Source organism: Peromyscus maniculatus, chromosome 11 (assembly GCF_049852395.1).
Source record: "Peromyscus maniculatus bairdii isolate BWxNUB_F1_BW_parent chromosome 11, HU_Pman_BW_mat_3.1, whole genome shotgun sequence".
NCBI classification, from domain to species: domain Eukaryota; kingdom Metazoa; phylum Chordata; class Mammalia; order Rodentia; family Cricetidae; genus Peromyscus; species Peromyscus maniculatus.
Genome location: NC_134862.1, coordinates 40799059 through 40817220, shown reverse-complemented (window position 1 = coordinate 40817220; position 18162 = coordinate 40799059). Strand labels below are relative to the sequence as shown.

The 18162-nt window shown below is 50.7% G+C and overlaps 1 protein-coding gene across 1 annotated transcript in view; it reads left to right on the top strand.

Moving 5' to 3' along the window:
* Rassf5 (Ras association domain family member 5) overlaps nucleotides 1-18162 on the top strand; it is a 66599-nt gene that overhangs the window by 22827 nt on the left and 25610 nt on the right. The window contains exon 2 of the mRNA XM_006995323.4: nucleotides 6721-6842. Within this exon, the coding sequence (XP_006995385.3) occupies nucleotides 6721-6842 (122 nt within the window). The remainder of the gene's footprint in view (nucleotides 1-6720; nucleotides 6843-18162) is intronic.

Here is an 18162-nt window from a genome sequence, read left to right as displayed (position 1 = left end):
ATGCCTATCTGTTATATCTGTTATAGGGCCGAAGGGGCATGGTGGGACCAGTGGAGAGTGCCAGGAGACAAGGCGGAGACTGGAGGTGAGGTCAGGGGCTGGCCGCAGTGATGGAACGGGCCTGGGCCAGCCTGGGCTAGGTGGGGTGCAGAGTGTTATGGGGTCTCCTAGTCTTGGGACTGTCATAGCTGGTTCAGCCCAGAGGCTCCAACACAAGGAAAACGGAGCCCAAGAATGAGAAAAGGATTGTCTGTGAGGCCCAGGCAGCCACCCCGACTTCTTCTGAGAACTGGCATAAGCCTCAGTCCACTTGAGATCTGTAAATCGGCGTTCCCGGTGCCCACCATCCCTTCAGATTTCCCTGCAATGCTGGATATGGTATTTTAAAACCAAAAGCTCCTGGTGTGTCTGTCTTGAAAGTAGCTGGCAGAATGTTGGTAAGGCCGGATTGCCCACCCACAGCTTGGTAGGGTGAAAAGGAAGTCCGCACCGAGGCGTAGAGGAAAGAGGAGCGGGGGGGGGTGGGGGGGGGGTGGGGGGGGTGGGAGGGAATACTAGCTTGGGACACCCAGGTTCTGGGCCCATTCTAGGCATTGGAACTCCGTTTAATCCTCAGGGTGGCTCCGTGAACTGCCTGTTGTGATTCCCACTTCAGAGTTGAGGTTAGTGCTCAGACAAGTTCGTCAGCTCGGGCGCTGCCACAGAGCGAGTTGAGAGACTAGAGGCCAGGCCATCCACAGCGTCTCTTCTGTCCCCGTTACGCCACAGCATAAGCCATTAGGGCTGGTCCTGCAGAAGAGTCCAGAAAGAAGTAGGGGGCAATGTGGTTGATCTCACAGAGGGCCGAGGACGCCTGAATGTGGGCAGTGGCTCTTCCTTGACAGGAGTGACTGCAAGGAGGCAGTGGGTGCCGTGTAACTAGGTCCTGTGACCTTGGGGACCTGCCTGCCCCTCACTCCCTGTCTCCACCTGGGCAGGAGGAGCTGAGGGATGAAGAGGGGACGCTGTGTTACCTTGGTATCTTGTATGCAGCTCCTTTGTGAAAGGAATTCTTCACAATGCAAACACGTCGAGTTCAGAGAAATGAGCCACTGGGGTTTCGCAGTGTGTTTCCATTACACAGCAGAATGTGTGTGAGCCGTGAGTGTGTGTGTGTGTGTGTGTGTGTGTGTGTGTGTGTGTGTGTGTGTGAACTCTTTCATACTGTGCACTTGAGAGCTGGGGTGGAGCACAAACTAACTTTGGCAGCCGAGGGGATGCAGAGGACATTTGGCGGCTTCTGCATTTTGGGGAAAGCTGTCTCCTGGCACACAGCTCTAGTGCTGGCTTTTCCTCCTCGAGGTTCAGTAAGTAGATGGAATGCTACTGCTACACACAGGTTGCCGTGGCATCTGAGCCTGACTCTTGTTTGAGATGGTAACCTGTGGGTCAAAGCCAAGAGCTGGGCCACTGGCTGCTCTTGGGGTAGGTGACCCCAGCCTCAGTCCGGCCCTCCATGGCCCTTGGACTGCCAGTCCGCTGCTGATCTCTGGAGCTGGTGTCCATGGGAACCTCCATCTGTTTGGGCTTAAGTGTTCTGTTTTCCCAGTATGGCCCAGGGTCTGTATCAGGGTTGATCTGTACTTTCTGCCAAAAAGGCCTAACTCCCAGGACCTCAGAATGGGGCCCTCTGTAGAAACAGGGCCATTGTAGATGTAATTCATCAAGATGAGGTCCTCCTAGAGAAGGGTGGGCCCCTGATTCATCCTGACCAGGATTCTTTCAAGGAGACAGAAGCACAAGGAGAAGGTCCTGAGCAGATGCAGAGTTTGGAGGATGCAAGCCACCAAATGTGCCGCTGTCTCTGAAATCCCAGCAGCTCAGAAAAGGCAAGGAAGATTCCCATTCAAACTTCAGGGGCAAACAAGACCCTGTGGACTACTTAAGGCAATCAGTTCCTGTTGTAGGCAATAGTGAGCATGCAGAGATTACACCTGTGAGTCGGTGATCTTCCTTCTACCGTGTGGTTCTGGGAACAGCACCCAGTCAGGGCGTAAAGCCAGTGCCTTCAGCCCACTGGGCCATCTCAGTGGCTGTGAGATTAACCGTTTTACAGATGGCCATACTAACGTCAAGAAATGTCAGAAAGGCCAGCACACGCATGTTTATTACTGCTCTGTTCACAGTAGCCAGGCAATGGAATCGACCCAGATGCTCATCAGCAGATGGGTGGAGTCTGCACACAAGGGAGTTCATTCAGCTTTAAAGAAGAACAAAATGATGCCATTGATAAGAAAACGAGTGGAAGCCGGGCAGTGGCGGCACACGCCCTTAGTCCCAGCACTTGGGTGGCAGAGGCAGGTGGAGCTCTAAGTTCTGAATTCGAGGCCAGCCCGGTCTGCAGAGCGAGCTCCAGTACTGCCAGGGTACCCTGTCTGGAAAAAACAAACAAAAAGATGGACCTGGAAATCACGTTGAGCGAAGAAAGTCAGACTTACGCAGATACCATGGTTTCTCTCATAGGTGGGATCTAGATCACATAGAGAGGAATGGGGGAGGAAAGAAGTGAGATTCTCTAGAGGGGGGCAAGAAGACAGAACATGGTGTACATGTCTGAAAATGCTACACTAAAACCCATCATTTTGTACAATCAATGTACACTAATTAAAATGCCCAGAAACTCTGGCTAGGGCTTGGGAACATTGCTCCCTAATCTTTTGTTGCCTCTTGGGGGTGAGATCTTTGTCCTAGCTCTTCAGTGATGGCAGGCCCCAATCCCTGTGTTCCCTGTAATGAGGGCACCTGAGCTGGCTGCAGTCTTTCCTTTCTTTCCATGCCTTGTAGGCGCCTTCATCCCAAGTCTGCCTTGCCTTCCCCAGCTCCCAAGACTGAACCAGCTTACTAGATCTGTGCCAAGGGGGGGCCTGGCTTTCAGCTATCTTGTGAGTTGCTTCCTATGTGTGTCCTCACTGCTCCCTGGGTCCTGAGTCATGTCTTTTTGTTTGTTTGTTTCAAGACTGGCTTTCTCTGTGTAGCCCTGGATATCCTGGAACTCACTCTGTAGACCAGGCTGGCCTTGAACTCACAGCGATCTGCCTGCCTCTGCCTCCCAAGCGCTGGGATCAAAGGTGTGCACTACCGCATCTGGCTGAGAGTCCTTCCTATCTTACTTGGACTTACCTTTAGGCTAGCACAGAGGATGTGGCGGTCCAGGCCTTGCACATGAGTGCTTCAGCAGAGATGGTGACATCTACACGACCCAGTTCCATCCAGGATCTGTCTTCCTGTGTCCAAACTGAACACCGGATAAAGGTTGTAAAATATAATAGGACACCAGCGTCAGGGACTGTGTAGTAGTGATGAGCTAGCTGCCTTGGGAGAAGGAAGTCTATGGAGTTACCCCCAGGTGTCCCTAGGACATGGCCCAGGCTTTGAGACATGGAGCACTGTCCCACTTAAGGTCTACCCCAGCCCTGCGGAACACTGTTTCCGTGTGTACTAGTGTTACAGGGGCTCGGGTGTCATCAGTGCTGGCCTGGAAGCCCTGGGCTTAGCATTTCCAGGGGCTAGGAAGTATGAGGATGTATTTCAGGGTCTTTGCTGCAGCCATGACGACATGGTCTTGTTGGAGAAGGTTGTTAGTGCTCACATGCATTTTCGTTTTCTTTTGTTGTTTTTGTTTTGTTGAGACAGGGTCTTCCATGTAACTCTAGTTGGTCTGGACCTCGCTATGTAGACCAGGCTGGCCTCGAACTCTGCTCTCTGAGTGCTAGGATTAAAGGTGTGCGCTACCATACACTTCTCTGAAATTCCAAACCTGTTCTTGGAGTCTTCCATTCCCATCTTGTCCAGTTCAGTGTCAGGATTATAAAAAGACCTTTCTGAGGTTTGGGTTGTGGGGGGTGTCAAAGAGAGGCAGAGGGGGGGGCAATGGAAGTCACGAGACCAACACGGGTGCCTAGATGGGCAGAACAGGCCAATCATGCAAGGCCCTGCAAGGGGAAGAGAAGAAACCTTGAGCCCTCTGGAGGTCCTTCCCCTGTGGAGGTGGTGGCTCTCACCTGGAGGTCCTTCCCCTGTGGAGGTGGTGGCTCTCACCTGGAGGTCCTCCCCCTGTGGAGGTGGTGGCTCTCACCTGCCTTGGAGCTGGCAAAGCGTCTAGCCTGCCCTCCCCTTCAGGTTCCCACTTCTTGGTTCTGGAGCATTCTTCACCACTCAGGGAATGACCAGGAGTCCGCCAGGCGTGTTCCAGAGCTGAGCCCTAAACAGTCCCACCCGTTGGTTCTGCCCTCAGTGTTACATTGTCAGAAAGTCCTGGCATTTCTGGGTGCTGTGGGTGAAGCTGGCCCACCTAGCCCTCTGTGCCCTTTCCCCACTGAGGGTGAGCTGTCTCCAGTGAGCTGTGTGTCAGCCGCAGGAGCCCCAAGACACCCGTGAGACCCTGAAGGTACGTGATGTTGCCCTAGAGGACTGACCTTGCCGGTTATGACTTCTGTTGAGTTTTGTTTTTTTTGTTTTTCTCCCCCGCCCCCAACTTGACAAAAACCAGGGTCATTTGGGAAGAGGGAACTTCAATTGAGAAAAATGCCTCCATCAGATTGGACAAGCCTCTGGGGGTATTTTCTTGATTGATAATAGATGTGGGAAAGCATAGCCTATTATGGTAGTGCCACCTCAGGGCAGGTGGTCCTGGGTTGTATAAGAAAGCAAGCTGAGTAAGCCATGGAGAGTGTCTTAGTCAGTGTTCTATTGCTGTGAAGAGACACCATGACCAAGGCAACTCTTGTGAAGGAAAGCATTTAATTGGGGTTTGCTTACAGTTTCAGAGGGTTAGCCCAGTATCATCCTGGCAGGAAGTATGGCGGCAAGCAGGAAGGCATGGCGCTTGAGTGGTGGGTGAGAGCTTTATATCCTGCTTCTGAAGCAGCAGGTGGAGAGGGATGTTGGGCCAAGTCTGGGCCTTTGAAACCTCCCAGTGACACGCCTCCTCCAACAAGGCCACACCCCCTGATCCTTCCAAACCGTTCACCAACCGGGGACCAAGCGTGCAAAGATGTGAGTCTGGGGGGCCGGTCTCCTTCATACTTGCAGGTAGCCAGCTGGCGGCCAGCAGTGTTCCTCCATGGCTTCTGCTTCAGTGCCCGCCTCTGGGTTCCCGCTCTGACTGTAAACCGTAAACCTCCCGGAGTCGCTTTTGGTGATGGTGTTTAATCACACCAGTAGAAAGCAAACAAGGATGACCCTAGGCAAGAGCTCAGGGCTGAAGAAGGGGATGCTGGTGGCTTTACCTCGGGGTCTGAAGGATATGAACACTAAACCTCTAACTGCCACCCCAGAAAGGTGGATGGGAAGTTAGACCGTGGAGGAAGGAGGGTGGAGAGTTCTGGACTCTGTGTCCCTACTTGTGTCAGGGTCCCTATACAAGATGGTGCCTGGGGGCTCATTTGGGAAGACTTAGGGGGGCATCTGGGAATCACATTCTGGAACTCCCGAGCTAAATGGGAAGAAACCCAGCTGCCAAGGACCCCAAGATAGGGCATGCCACTTGGCAGCTGGGAGAAGAAGAGACCAAATGTGACAAATTTTGAAGTTGGTTAGCTGGAAGGGATTCTCGGGGTGCCTGGGCCATTGTGGACCAAAAGCAGTCTTCTGACTTTCGGATTAACCATGAGAGCCCAGGCACTGAGGTCCCTGCCCAAAACCCAGCTGCCCTGGCTCACCTCAGGCACCTGACTTCACAGTCGGGGAAGCCAGTACGCGGAAGGCTACGCTCTGACTGAGCTGTGGCCCTCCAGGACGGGGGCCATAGCTGACCCAGCAGCCATCTGTGGGAACGGGGCTGCTGACCGCTGGCAATCATTTCTTCTGTTTCTGCCCTTGCTTCCCCAGCCCCTCCCCTCCTGCCCGGTTCTCCTCTTAGCCACTGGCCGAGTCTCTTTGCCTCCTGGCCCCTTTGCCTTCCCTTCCCTTTTGCCAAGGAGGCTCCTGACGAAGGCCCAGAGACAGGTGGGAGACAGCAGCCCCTGCTCCGACCCTCACGGTCTTTCTCTACCTCACCTCCAGTCTCTGGGAGGTCCCCGGCTTTAAGGAAGTCCTTCGATGAAAGTCTGCAGGTTCTTTACTTCTGGACGTTAAGTCTCCACTTCCATGGAAGAGAACCACTTCCGGAATGTGCTCTTCTCCCAGTTTGGGATATCGTCAGGAGACCGTTCTAATGGACTTAAGAGAATCACTCCAACATTGCTGGTCTAGACGGGGCTAGAGAGAAAATGCTTATTGATAACGACTCTGCCTTGGAGACCTTTGCATTCTTCCTGACACACCTTCCTATGCCTGTGTAAACATCTTCACATCACAGGCTGGGTGATAATCCTATGTTTTATCTACTGACCAAAAGAGACCCTCCCCCAGGATGTGTGGCCTCTGGTTATCAGTATGAATTAGTAGAATGGGCACCGGTATATAGCCAGATGGTCTGACTGAAGAAATCGCTGAAGACTCCAGGTCACACCAGATAATGCCGGTGGAAGCAGTTTGCACAGGTGTGAAGCATTTGCTGCCGCCATTCGCTGTGGCGCAGAGGTCAGGCATCACCCTTACAAGGTCCACTGCACACACACACACACACTCCCTTCCCATTGTACTGCTCTTCCCATCAGAGCTGATGCAGCCTCTAATTTCTCTGGGTGGAGGGAGTAGATGTCGACCTGACCCCCGATCCCTTTGATTCTCTCCCCCTAGATTGTAAATTCACCTGCCACCCAGAGTGCCGCAGCCTGATCCAGCTGGACTGCAGACAGAAGGAGGGGCCCGCCCTGGATAGACGCTCTCCAGAAAGCACTCTCACCCCAACCTCCAACCAGGTAAGCAGGGGAGCCCACAGGCTGTTCTCTGGCCAGGTGGAGCCTCAGACACACCCTTCCACAGGGAGCTGGGGAAAGTGACAAGGAGAAGTCTACCCTGCAGCTTCCTCTGTGCAGTCTGATTGGCTCAGGGCTCTGATCCAGGTATGGGTGCAGGTGGGAGCAGAGTGAATCCTAGAGAAGTTTCTAGAAGGTCTAAATGGCCCTCATGGGCCTGAAGTTCCACATGTCATCTTGTTTTTAGATCATAGATTCTTCCAGACTTCTTAGACCAACCTTCAAAAAGGGCTGGGCAAGTGTTCTTTCTCTGCTTGAAGCAATGGGAGTGTAGTGTCCTCAATAACTCATGATTGTAGCTAGAGTTTTCCTGCCTGGCCCACAGTCAGGACAAATCTTTGTCACCCGCCAGTCCCACAGCCGTTCAGACCCAACCAAGTAAACACAGAGACTTATATTGCTTACAAACTGTATGGCCATGGCAGGCTTCTTGTTAACTGTTCTTACATCTTAAATTAATCCATTTCCATAAATCTATACCTTGCTATGAGGCTTGTGGCTTACCGGCATCTTCACATGCTGCTTGTCCTGGCAGCGGCTGGCAGTGTCTCTGACTCGGCCTTCCACTTCCCAGAATTCTTCTCCTTCTTGTCCCGCCTATACTTCCTCCTGCCTGACTACTGGCCAATCAGTATTTTATTTACTAACCAATCAGAGCAACACATTTGCCATACAGAACATCCCACAGCACATGATTCTGAGTTTTGCAAAGCACGTAAATGACAGTGCATCTGAACTGTAATGTTTAGGGTCTGGGATGCAGATAGAGGACAGTATGTATTGGTTATTATGTAAACATTTATCAGTTACCTGTTATGTACCAAGTGCTGTTGAGGGTAGGCATAATAAATGATAACATTAAAATGGCCCACAGAGAGCTTACATTCTGGTGAGGGATTGTAACACAACTGACTGGTATATGCTGGGACATGTGTGTAGTAAGTATCAGCCTGGTGTTTTGGGTACACAGTGTAATTGTTTCTGCTAAGAGAAGAAAATCAAGGAAGGCTTCCCGGAGGAGGCGACATTTGCGGGCTTTTTCCTGCAGGTTGAGGAGAGTAAAGTGTATCCTAGGATATTAGCCGTTTATTAACTTAACAAGGTGTTAGGTGTCCTGTGTATCCCAGGCCCAGGAGGAGTTGGAGATACAGTTAAGAAAAAATAGCTCTTTCCTGTCCTGTGCTTCCAGCCAGGTGAGGAAGGGGCAGACTCCGACCCTGAAGAGGGAAAAACAGGCAGGCGTCATGGAGGAGTCATGAGTGGTCTCCAGTCCCCACAGCCTCCATGCATAAGCTCCATGGTGTTCAAATGCCTGGCACGCCTGTGGGCATTCCCAGCTCCCCTGCTGTCTCCGTGGAAAAGCATTGTTAGGAAACAAGTCTGACGCGTACTTCAACAAGGATAATACCGAACTGGCCCCAAGTTGTGCCTTGAGCATTTTGATACCTCCTGGGCTGCTCTAGAATAGCCTGCAGCCAGGGCCTCTGGGTACAGCCTGGTCCTCACAGGACGACTTGGGAAGCACTGATGAGCGATGATGTTTCTGTCTTGTGTTTTTTCTGGTGCTGGCGTGGAACCTGAGGCTTGCTAGCCTAGCGCTTTGAGTGAGCTCCGCCCTAGGCAGCCAGTTAATGAACACCCTCTTCCAAGGTCGAAGTAGCAGATAGCACACATCCCCAAAAGCGTATTTAAGCAACCGTCTCGTCCAGTTTCCCTTTCTCTTTGGGGACTGTCTGGTCTCTTCTTTTTTTGCTTCCAACCCTACGCACACACCCCATCCTGGATCCCAGTTCTCTACTACTGGATCTGCTTCTTGGGGTCTCTCCATGCCTCCCTCTAGAGCAGCGGGCTGCAGAAGGAAGTGATGTGCTCCTTCCCCCCAAGACATCTGGTCATATCTGGAGTTGGTGTGGGTTGTTGGCTGGGTGGGTGCTCCTGGGACCCAGTGCACAGAGGCCAGGGCTGCCGCTAAGCGTTCCGCATGTTACAGTACGACCACAGCTGGCCCCAGCTGTCAGCTGTGCTGAGGTGGTAAAGCCTCTAGGCTGTGGGCCAACTCTCAGGGCTGTGGACAGAGACTGGGAAGGGCATGGGTTTATGGCACACAGTCTCTTTCTTAGAATGATGGCCAGGAGGGGTGCTTTCTAGTAGTTCATCGGACAACAGAGCTCTGTCTGCCTTGCCTCCTCGGAAGAAGAGGCATCCTAGAGCCCTTGGGCTAACTGAATCACAGCTGTCCATCACAGAAACAGGCCTGCAACACCACAGAGCTGTAAGAAACCCACACGGTGCTAGTGGCCCCAAGCAGCCAACAGCTTGTGTGGGTCCAGGTTCCTGGGGTGCTGTGGCATGTGACCTGGACAGGCTTGGCCCTAGCCTTCAGTAGAGTACCCCACCAGGCTCTGTGGGGAAAGCCAGGCTCTGATCTAGCTTTTTGCGCCCCCCCCCTCCAGTAACCTGTTCGTGCTGATTCCTGCCTTTGCTTGGATTCTATTACACATGAAGGTAGCTTGGTGCTTTCCTCCATCTGGCTATTGTTCCCTGGCTGAACTAACCTCTTGATATCTTCCTGTGGATTTATTGAGGCAGAGGCCTGGGCCTGAGTTCCACTAGGTGAGGGCCCGTTGTCTGTTGTGAGGTCTCATCCTGGTGACATTCCTCCTTTTTGCTGACCTTTTCCTTTTGAGGGAAAGAAGAGCATAGATTTTTCAACAGCTGGAGAGAAGCAGTCTTACATGAATTATCATGCATCCCCTCTGTACAAGCATTTATGTGTGTGTGGGGGGCGGGTACTGGGGATCGAACCTGGAGCCTTGTGCCCTCACACGAGGCATTCACGATCCACCACTGAACCGCAACTCCCAGCCCTTCATACATTTTTCAAGCTATGACTGAGATCATCCTAAAGATCGGATTTGGCCTTCACCTTTCTGAAAGCAATAATGGCTGTCTATTTCTGGCTGTCTCAGCAGAGGAAGGAGGGGGCAGGATGGCTCAGAGCTTCAGCTGCAAACTCCTGAGGCCACGTGGCGGTCCCCGTCCCTCCCGAGGAGGGCACTGATAGTTGCCCGCTTTTGCCAGCCCAAAGATCCGTGGTTTCAAGTCTTTCCTCAGCGATCCTGAAGGCGGATGCCTTTCCCTTGGATACCCTTCCTGTGATTGGACACGCCTCCTGCAGGCCTACCCAGGTCCTGGCTTCAGCCTTGGCCTGTTTGCCAGAGAATGCCGTGGCTGTTAGTTGAGGGGCAGTACACATTGCTGGAACAGCTGTGGTTCTTTTTGGGGGGCATCCTGAAGTGTTTTTACGTTTCCAGTGGCTTTAAAAGTGCTCTTACCATGTAACTCCAGTGATGAAAACCCTCACTGGCTCCCCAGGACGCTCGCAGTGAGGCAGCCTGGCCCCTCTGAGCGCCTGTGAAAGCCCAGCTCAAGCGAGGATGCTGCGCTTGGCTGTCCTTAGAGTCCCATCCTACCCTGCTCTCCAGAGCCAGGCAGCTCTGGCTGGTGACACACTTTTTTTTTTTTTTTTTTGGATGTGGAATGTGCAGATTATAAGAGACGAACCTAAGCAGGCCTCTGTCATTCAAATCCCATTCCCCAGCGCCTGTATTTCCTTCTACCCAACAGACTCCGGAGTCTCCCACCAAGCGTAGCCACTCCCGCGGCAGTTCCTTGGCGTGATCGTGCTTGGGGTCATCCTGGCCCTAGCCTTATTCCACATGACTGTAATTTCAGTTCTCTTTGTATACAAACTAATTAAAATGTATTTGTGTGTGTGTGTGTGTGTGTGTGTGTGTGTGTGTGTGTGTGTACATGTGTGCATGTGTGGAGGCCGGAGATCAACTCTGGGTGTTATTTCTCATCTGTCCACCTTATTTTTTTAGACTGTCTCTCCCTGGAACCTGATGCTCACTGATTAAGCGAGCCTGGCAGGGCAGTGAGCGCCAGGGATCCACATCCCCAGTACGGTGACCGCAAGCATGTTCCACTGCCCCCAGCTTTTCACATGGTTTGGGGGATCAACCCTTCGGAGCAGGTGAAAGTCCACTCTACTCACCCATCTGACAACCAAAACTGTGTCCCCATAGGGCCAGCTGTCCTAAGAGAGGGGACAGATCACTCCCTTCTGCGACCTGCTGCTCTAGAGGAAGGTTAGATCCCCTAGCAGTAGATCCAAGACGGAAACCACAACTCTGGTCCTCGTGTTTGTGCGGCAGACTCCGTTGTTGGGTGTGTACATACCAGCGGAGCCGCCTCTCGGCAAGCAAGCGCATACGTTCGCCTTAATAACCCTGCAGCCTAAACCATTGTGCCACTGTGTAGGTGGCCCTGTCCCCATTCACCCAACAGACAAAAGACTCTCAAAGCTCCAGAGTGGGTTGACCTGGCCTTTCAACCCAGCAGGTCTCTGTTTCCTTCTTCCTGCCTGTATTCCCACCCCAAACACTGGCAGACATCCCCCCCACCATTGTCACCATGCTTCAGTGGAGCCCTGCGGCGGCTGAGAACTGACTCCTCCGTTGGCAGGAATCCTGCATCTCCTGAACCACCTCCCCCAGCACACCGGCTCCCTCCCGGGCCCTGCCTTTCCAGGAAGTTCCATTGTCTGTGTTGAACCCAGGACCGCCACACGGGGGAGCCAGAGAGGAAAGAAAAGCGTCTGAAAGGACAGGCTCTTCTTTTTGCTTTATTTATTTATTTTAGGCTTTTTTTCCCCGGGTTATTTTATTTCTTTTAGAGTTTTCATACAATATATTTTGGTTATATTATTTTCCCTCCTCCAACTTAACGAGTGCATGTCCCTTAAGGCCCTAGCTCCATTACGAAGATTTCTAGTAGATTCGCTCATTTCAGAGTTATATATTCCTGGTTTTGGTGATGAGTCTAGGGCCTTCAGCATGCGAGGCAAGGGCTTGTCACTGAGCTATACATCCAGCCCTTGACTTGTTTAGTTGTTTATGAGGCACGGTCTTGATATGGAGTCCCACTGATCTGGACCTCATAAGCCTCCTACCTTAGGCTCCCGAGTCCTGGAATTACCAGCCGTGGGTACCTACCCAGCCATACTCCCCTGTTCTGAAGCTCCATTGCTGGTGTGCACAGTTTTAGGATAATTGCGTCCTTATAATTAGCCCCTTTATCACTGTGAAGTAGCTGTCTTTATCCCTGTAACATTCTATGAACTGATATTAGCATAATTACTGATTTTTTTTTTTTTGAGGTGCTGGGAACTGAACTTAAGGCCTCACACACAGCAGGCAAAGTGCTTTACCGCTGAGCTCATATTCCCAGCCTTGCACTGCCTTTGAATTACTATAAGCTTACTATGGCTTTTTCCTTTATTTTTAGCTACCTACTTTTTGCGCACACATGCGTCTGTGAGGTCTGTGTGTGCGGTACATGAGCTCGAGTGTCTGGGTTCACACTCATGCATCCATATGGAGGCCAGGGAAGCATGTTGGGCGGCATCCTCTGTCAGTCTCTGCCTGCCTTGTCTCTCACAGAAGCTGAAGCTAGCCCTGCATGCTGGGGTGGCTGGCCAGGGAGTTCTCAGGATCTGCCTGTCTCCACCCTTTAATGCTGGCTTACAGACATGCACAGCCATGCCTGGCGTTTTACATTCATGCTGGGGATCCAGACTCCGTTCCCCATACTCGGAGTGTTCTTACCCACGGACTCTCTTCGACACTTCTTGTGTCTTTCTTCATGTCTTGTTGAGCAATAGAGATGTGCTCTGAGAAAAGGAATTTGTCCATTTGTAAAGGTCACGGGCTCTGCTGACACAGACTTTGATGGTATAGTTCGTTACATTCCTGGCTTGTATGGTGTGTGTGTGTGTGTGTGTGTGTGTGTGTGTGTGTGTGTGTGTGTGTGTGTCTGTGCATTCCTTTGACTTCCTGTGTCTGAAAAAAAAAGTCCTTATTTCATCTTTGTTTTTGAGCTCATCGCTGAGTTGGAAATTCCAAACTGAAGGGCTTTTTCTTTTTCTTTTGTTACTTTAGCAACCCCCTGCCACTATTTTTCTTGTGTGGTTTCCAGTTATAAATCTTCCGTTCTCTGTGTCCAGGGTCATCTGCATATGACACATTCTCCTTCCCATGCTGTGGGTATGGTCCTCTTTATTGTAACTTTTGAATAATTTGAGTATGACGTACCCTTTGTTGCTGTATGTTTCTTTTGCTTGAGATTCATTCACTTCCTTGGCTGTGTGAGTTTATGTTTCCATCAAAATTTGGGAAATTTGCCGGGCGGTGGTGGTGCACGCCTTTAAACCCAGCACTTGGGGGGCAGAGCCAGGTGGATCTCTGTGAGTTCGAGGCCAGCTTGGTCTACAGAGTGAGATCCAGGACAGGCACGAAAACTACACAGAGAAATCCTGTCTTGAAACTCCACCCCCACAAAAAAAAATTGGGGAAATTATAGGCATTATTTCTTCAGGTTTTCATGCCCTTGATTGATTTTTTTTCTGGAGGATTCCAGTTACATATATATCATTTGGCTTTTTTTAATTTGTCCCACCGCTTATTGCTTATTGCTTTGGTCTTTTTTGGAGTTTTTTATTTGTTTATTTGTTTTTATGTCTATTTCCTTGGGGTGGTTGCTACTGCCATGGCCTCAAATTCACTAATCTTCTCTTTAACAGTGTCTAACTTCCATTAACTCCATTCAGCATTTTTCTCATCCAAATCATTGTAAATTTCATTGCTAGAAGCAAGATTTGGTATTTTTTAGATATAGTTTATGTCTCTACTTAACTTTATGAATATAAAAACCTCATAATGGTTGTTAGTGTTTTTGACTAATTCTAGCATCTAAGTTATAGATTTGTTTCAGTTGATTGCATTTTCTCCCAATTAAGTATTATACTTCCCTGTGTATTTGTATTTCTAGTAATTTTTTTTTGTTTTTTATTTTTGTTTTGTTTCTTGACACAGGGTTTCTCTGTGTAACAGCCCTGGCCATCCTGGAACTCGCTCTGTAGACCAAGCTGGTCTCAAACTCACAGAGATCCACCTGTCTCTGCCTCCTGAGTGTTGGGATTAAAGGTGTGCGCCACCATGCCCAGCCATTTCTAGTAATCTTTAATTGAATGCCAGACATTTCAAATTTTGCTTTGTTGGGTGCTGATATTTTCATAGTCCTACACTTGACTTTAGTTAAATATGATATTTTTATATTCCCATAAATATTTTTTAACTTTGCCTTGGTACTCTGGACACTTGAAAATAGTTTGACCCTTTTGAGTATCACTTTAAAATCAAGTACATCATACTGGGGAGATAACTTGTTGCAAAGCTTGAGACTCTGAGTTTCAGTTCTTAGAGGCCACAGGAAGATGGAGATGGTAGTGTAACCCTGGTGCTCCTGTGTGAGGTGAAGGATTTGCAAATGTTGGTGGACTAACAGCATATTCGGCAGCAGACATCACAGAGATGGGGGGTGAGGGTGAGGGTGAGCACCTGAGGTTGACCTCCACCCATGTGCTGTGGCATGCGCACACACAGCATACATTATCATACCCACATGAACATGCAGGAAGAAAATGGGTGGAGGGATCCAGTACCTTCACCTGGTGCCCGATCCTTACCACCGCTCTCAAGTGTATTCTGATGATGGGAGAAGCAGTTCATCCTGGAGTGAGTTCCTGTCCACAGTCCTATAACTTGGCTAAAGCGGCCTAATAAATGAGTAACCTGGCAATCTGTGATGCAGATGTGATGCATCTTCTGCCATCCTTTGCCCACCATAAAATGGAGGCGACTCACCACCTATAGTTTGTGGGCATTAGCATGAAGGTTGGAAAGGCCGAGAGTAGGGTCCAAGATCCAATCCAGTCTCTTCGGGCAGAGTAGGAAGATGAGGGTGCATTAGACTCCACCCGCGTCTCGGCAACTGTTCCCTGGGTTTCCAGGTTCATAATTTAGCCTCAGTTTCTGTCCTGACTCCTTTCCTAGATAAGGCACTGATTGTCCCTCCGGGGAATTCCAGAAGTGGCCAGACGAGTGCCAGCCTAGTCATGCGTGCCAAGGGAAAGCCGGCTCTCTCTACCCACTCTGCCTGCACTTGGCAGACTCTGCCGTGGCTTCCTTTCTTGACCCCCTACTACTTCCAGAACCAAAAAGTGCTGCTTAATCTGTCAGCCGTTCACCCTCTCCAGAGATCCCTCCAGCCTGGGAGCTTCCCAAGGCCGATTTGCCAGGCACAGGGTGAGCTCGTTTCTGCTGTGGCAGAGCCGGCTTCCTCCAAACCAGGGAAGTGCCCAAGAGCCTGCCTCTAAAGAAGGATCGAACTTGAATTCCAGTTCTATTTCCAGAAAAGCGCCAGAGCCCTGGAGGCATTCCTCTGCGCTCCTCACAGCCTGTGAGCAGTGGGCTTCGGAGGGGGCACGCCATTCCCAAAGCTCTGAGGCTCAGGCAGCAGGGCCTTCCTCTCTGTGGGTAGTATCACGAGAGTTGCCATCTCATCCCAGATGCTAGAAGATTAGCCTCGCACCTGAGGGGCACCTGAGGGAGAAGGCTGCTGAATAGAAATCCCGACAATCTAGGCTCCCCAAAGGACAACAGGAGGCACAGACCCTGAACCTGACCACAACCTGATCGTGTGTTTTTCGGGGAGTCTGCTTCATGCCATGGGCAACTGAGTTCATTCAACTCCACCCAGGGTTGACATGCATCCAGACCCTGTTGGAACTTTTAGCCTGGCAGCCAAGCAAGGGAAGTGTGGCGTGGGCTAGTGTCTCCGAGAAAGTGACTCTCTTGTGAGCCTAACCTAAATGGTATACAGATGCTTATCTGGTAAGACAGGAAGTCATCTGTGGAAAAACAGCTCTCAGCTTTACACAGCCATGTCACGCTCAGAAGTGCCGCCCCACGGATGGTAGATAGTGGTCTTAAGATTCAGCCAAAATAAGACCTCTGGGAAAGGATGCTTCCGAGGAAGGTGTGGGAGGTGTGGTCATCACTGGAGGACAGGAAGCAGAGGACAGAGGAAGTGTGTGTGTGTGTGTGTGTGTGTGTGTGTGTGTGTGTGTGTTACATAGATGTATGTATGAATGTGGTGGCCAGAGGACAACCTCAAGGGAAAGGCCTCAAGAATGCAATCTACCTTATTTCTGTGTGTTAGGGATGGTATGTGTAGGCGTGTATGTAGGGAGCACTCATGCATGTGTGTACAGGTACATGTACTCATGCATGTGTGTACAGGTACATGTGGAAGCCTAAGGTGGGCATCAGATCTCTACCGTTGGCCACTTGCTACCTTAGTGCTTGAGACAGGGACCCTCCCTGAACCTGGAGCTCATTGACTCAGCTGGACTGGCCGGCCCAGGGGTGGTCCTGTGTCTGTCTCCCCAGCTCAGGAGTCATAGGTGCATGGCATCACACTGGCTTTTTATACGGGTACTGGGGCTGGGGTGACAAAGCCCTTTACTGGCTGAGCTATCTCCCCAGCCCCCAGAAGAAGATTTTTGACAGAGAAAATAACGAAAGTGAAACCATGAGAGGGAAGTGGTGGTTTGGGGGAATACAAATCAAATGTTGCGCCACTGTAATGAGGGCACTTGGCTGTGGCCACAGGTAACTTGCTGGCCAGGCACACCATGAAAGGGCCTCGAAGAACGCACTCTGAAGTTTTGAACATTACATCATCAGTGGAGGGCAGACAGCAGTACTTACAGGGAGTCACTGGGTCTGAGAGCCAAGCTTCCGTTTCTGCATCTTTTCCATGTTTCCTTGCAGGGCAGCAAGGGTTAAGTGAGGCCACACGATGTGTAAGAGCTCAGTCACTTCGACATGGCGCATAGCTCATACCACTCTCCCTTGATTCTACCACAAGAAGCAGGACTCGATCTCTTATGTCCATCATTTCCGTCCAAACTCAAACACCTAGTTATGTAGAAATAGTTGTTCAATGAATGAATGAAAGCACCAGGAGTTGGCTTCTGCATGGAAGGTTTTGTGATGGAGAACTTACTGTGGGTGGAGCTTGGTCTTGGGAGAGTACCTTTGACAATAAGGAGGTGGGGAGCGTGGAGGAGGAAGGGACAGGAACAAAGGATGCCCTTAGGAGGCTGCGATAATTTATGGGCAAAGAAATGAGCAGGTGGAGGGTCAAACAAGAAATAATGAGCTGGATTTCAGGCTTATTAAGAGTGGGGCTACCGTGGTGTGCTGGTTGGTTCTTTGTCAACTTGGACACAAATTGGCCTATAGGTTAAGTCTGTGGGTCCTTTTCTTGATTAATGATTGATAGGGGAGAGCCCAGCCCACTGTGGATGGTGCCACCCCTGGGCAGGTGGTCCTGGCTGGGTTTTATAAGATTAAAAAGCTGAGCGAAGTGTTGAGGGCAAGCCAGTAAGTAACGTTCCTCTGTGATCTGTGCTTCGGCTCCTGCCTCCAGGTTCTGCCCTGACTTCCGTCAGCGATGGACTGACTGTACTGTAGAAGGCCAAACAAACCCTTTCCTCCCAAAGTTGCTTCTGGTCCTGGTGCTTCATCACAACCGTGGAAAGCCAACAGCAGAGACGTGGGGAGGGCTGCGGATGCAGAAGGTGGCTGCTGGGGAGAGAGATTGAAACCTTTGGTGTAGATGAGACACTGGTACTCTCCCCCAGCACGCTCTGGGAGACGGGAGTCCAGGCAGATGGGACCGATTGGCTCTAGCTTGTCTGTGAGGGCGTGCGGTTTCAGGCTGTGCCGTAATTATGACAGTAGTCATGGGCTAGCCCACAAGGACACAGAGTATGCAGAGTTCGAGGACAGAGTCTGGAATCAAACCCCACAGCGTTGATTCCTCACCACCATTAACTGGCACATATGACTAAATGGCAGGTTATTAAACTGCCTGATTCTCCTCTTTGTAAAACAGATCATAACGGAGTCTCCTCGTGTGTTTGTTGGAGGGATTAAATGAAATTATGCACATCGAGTTGGTGCAACATTAGCAAATGTTCATTTCAAAAATGTGTATTTGGGGGTGGGATAGCACATCCTCCCAGTTCCCAGCTTCTGTTGGTGGGTCTTAAGTAGATCTGCATCCCTGATACCCCTCAACGGTGCAGAAATCTGAGGCCCACAGTTGAGGGGTATCAGATGATTAATCAAGTGGAGCTGGGGGTAAGGCAAAACTCCCAGTTCCTGGGGACTGGAGAGATGGCTCAGAGGTCAAGAGTACTGGCTCTTCCAGAAGAACTGGGTTAGAATCCCGGCACCCAAATGGCAGCTCACAACCATCTGTAACTCCAGTTCCAAAGGATCTGGCACCG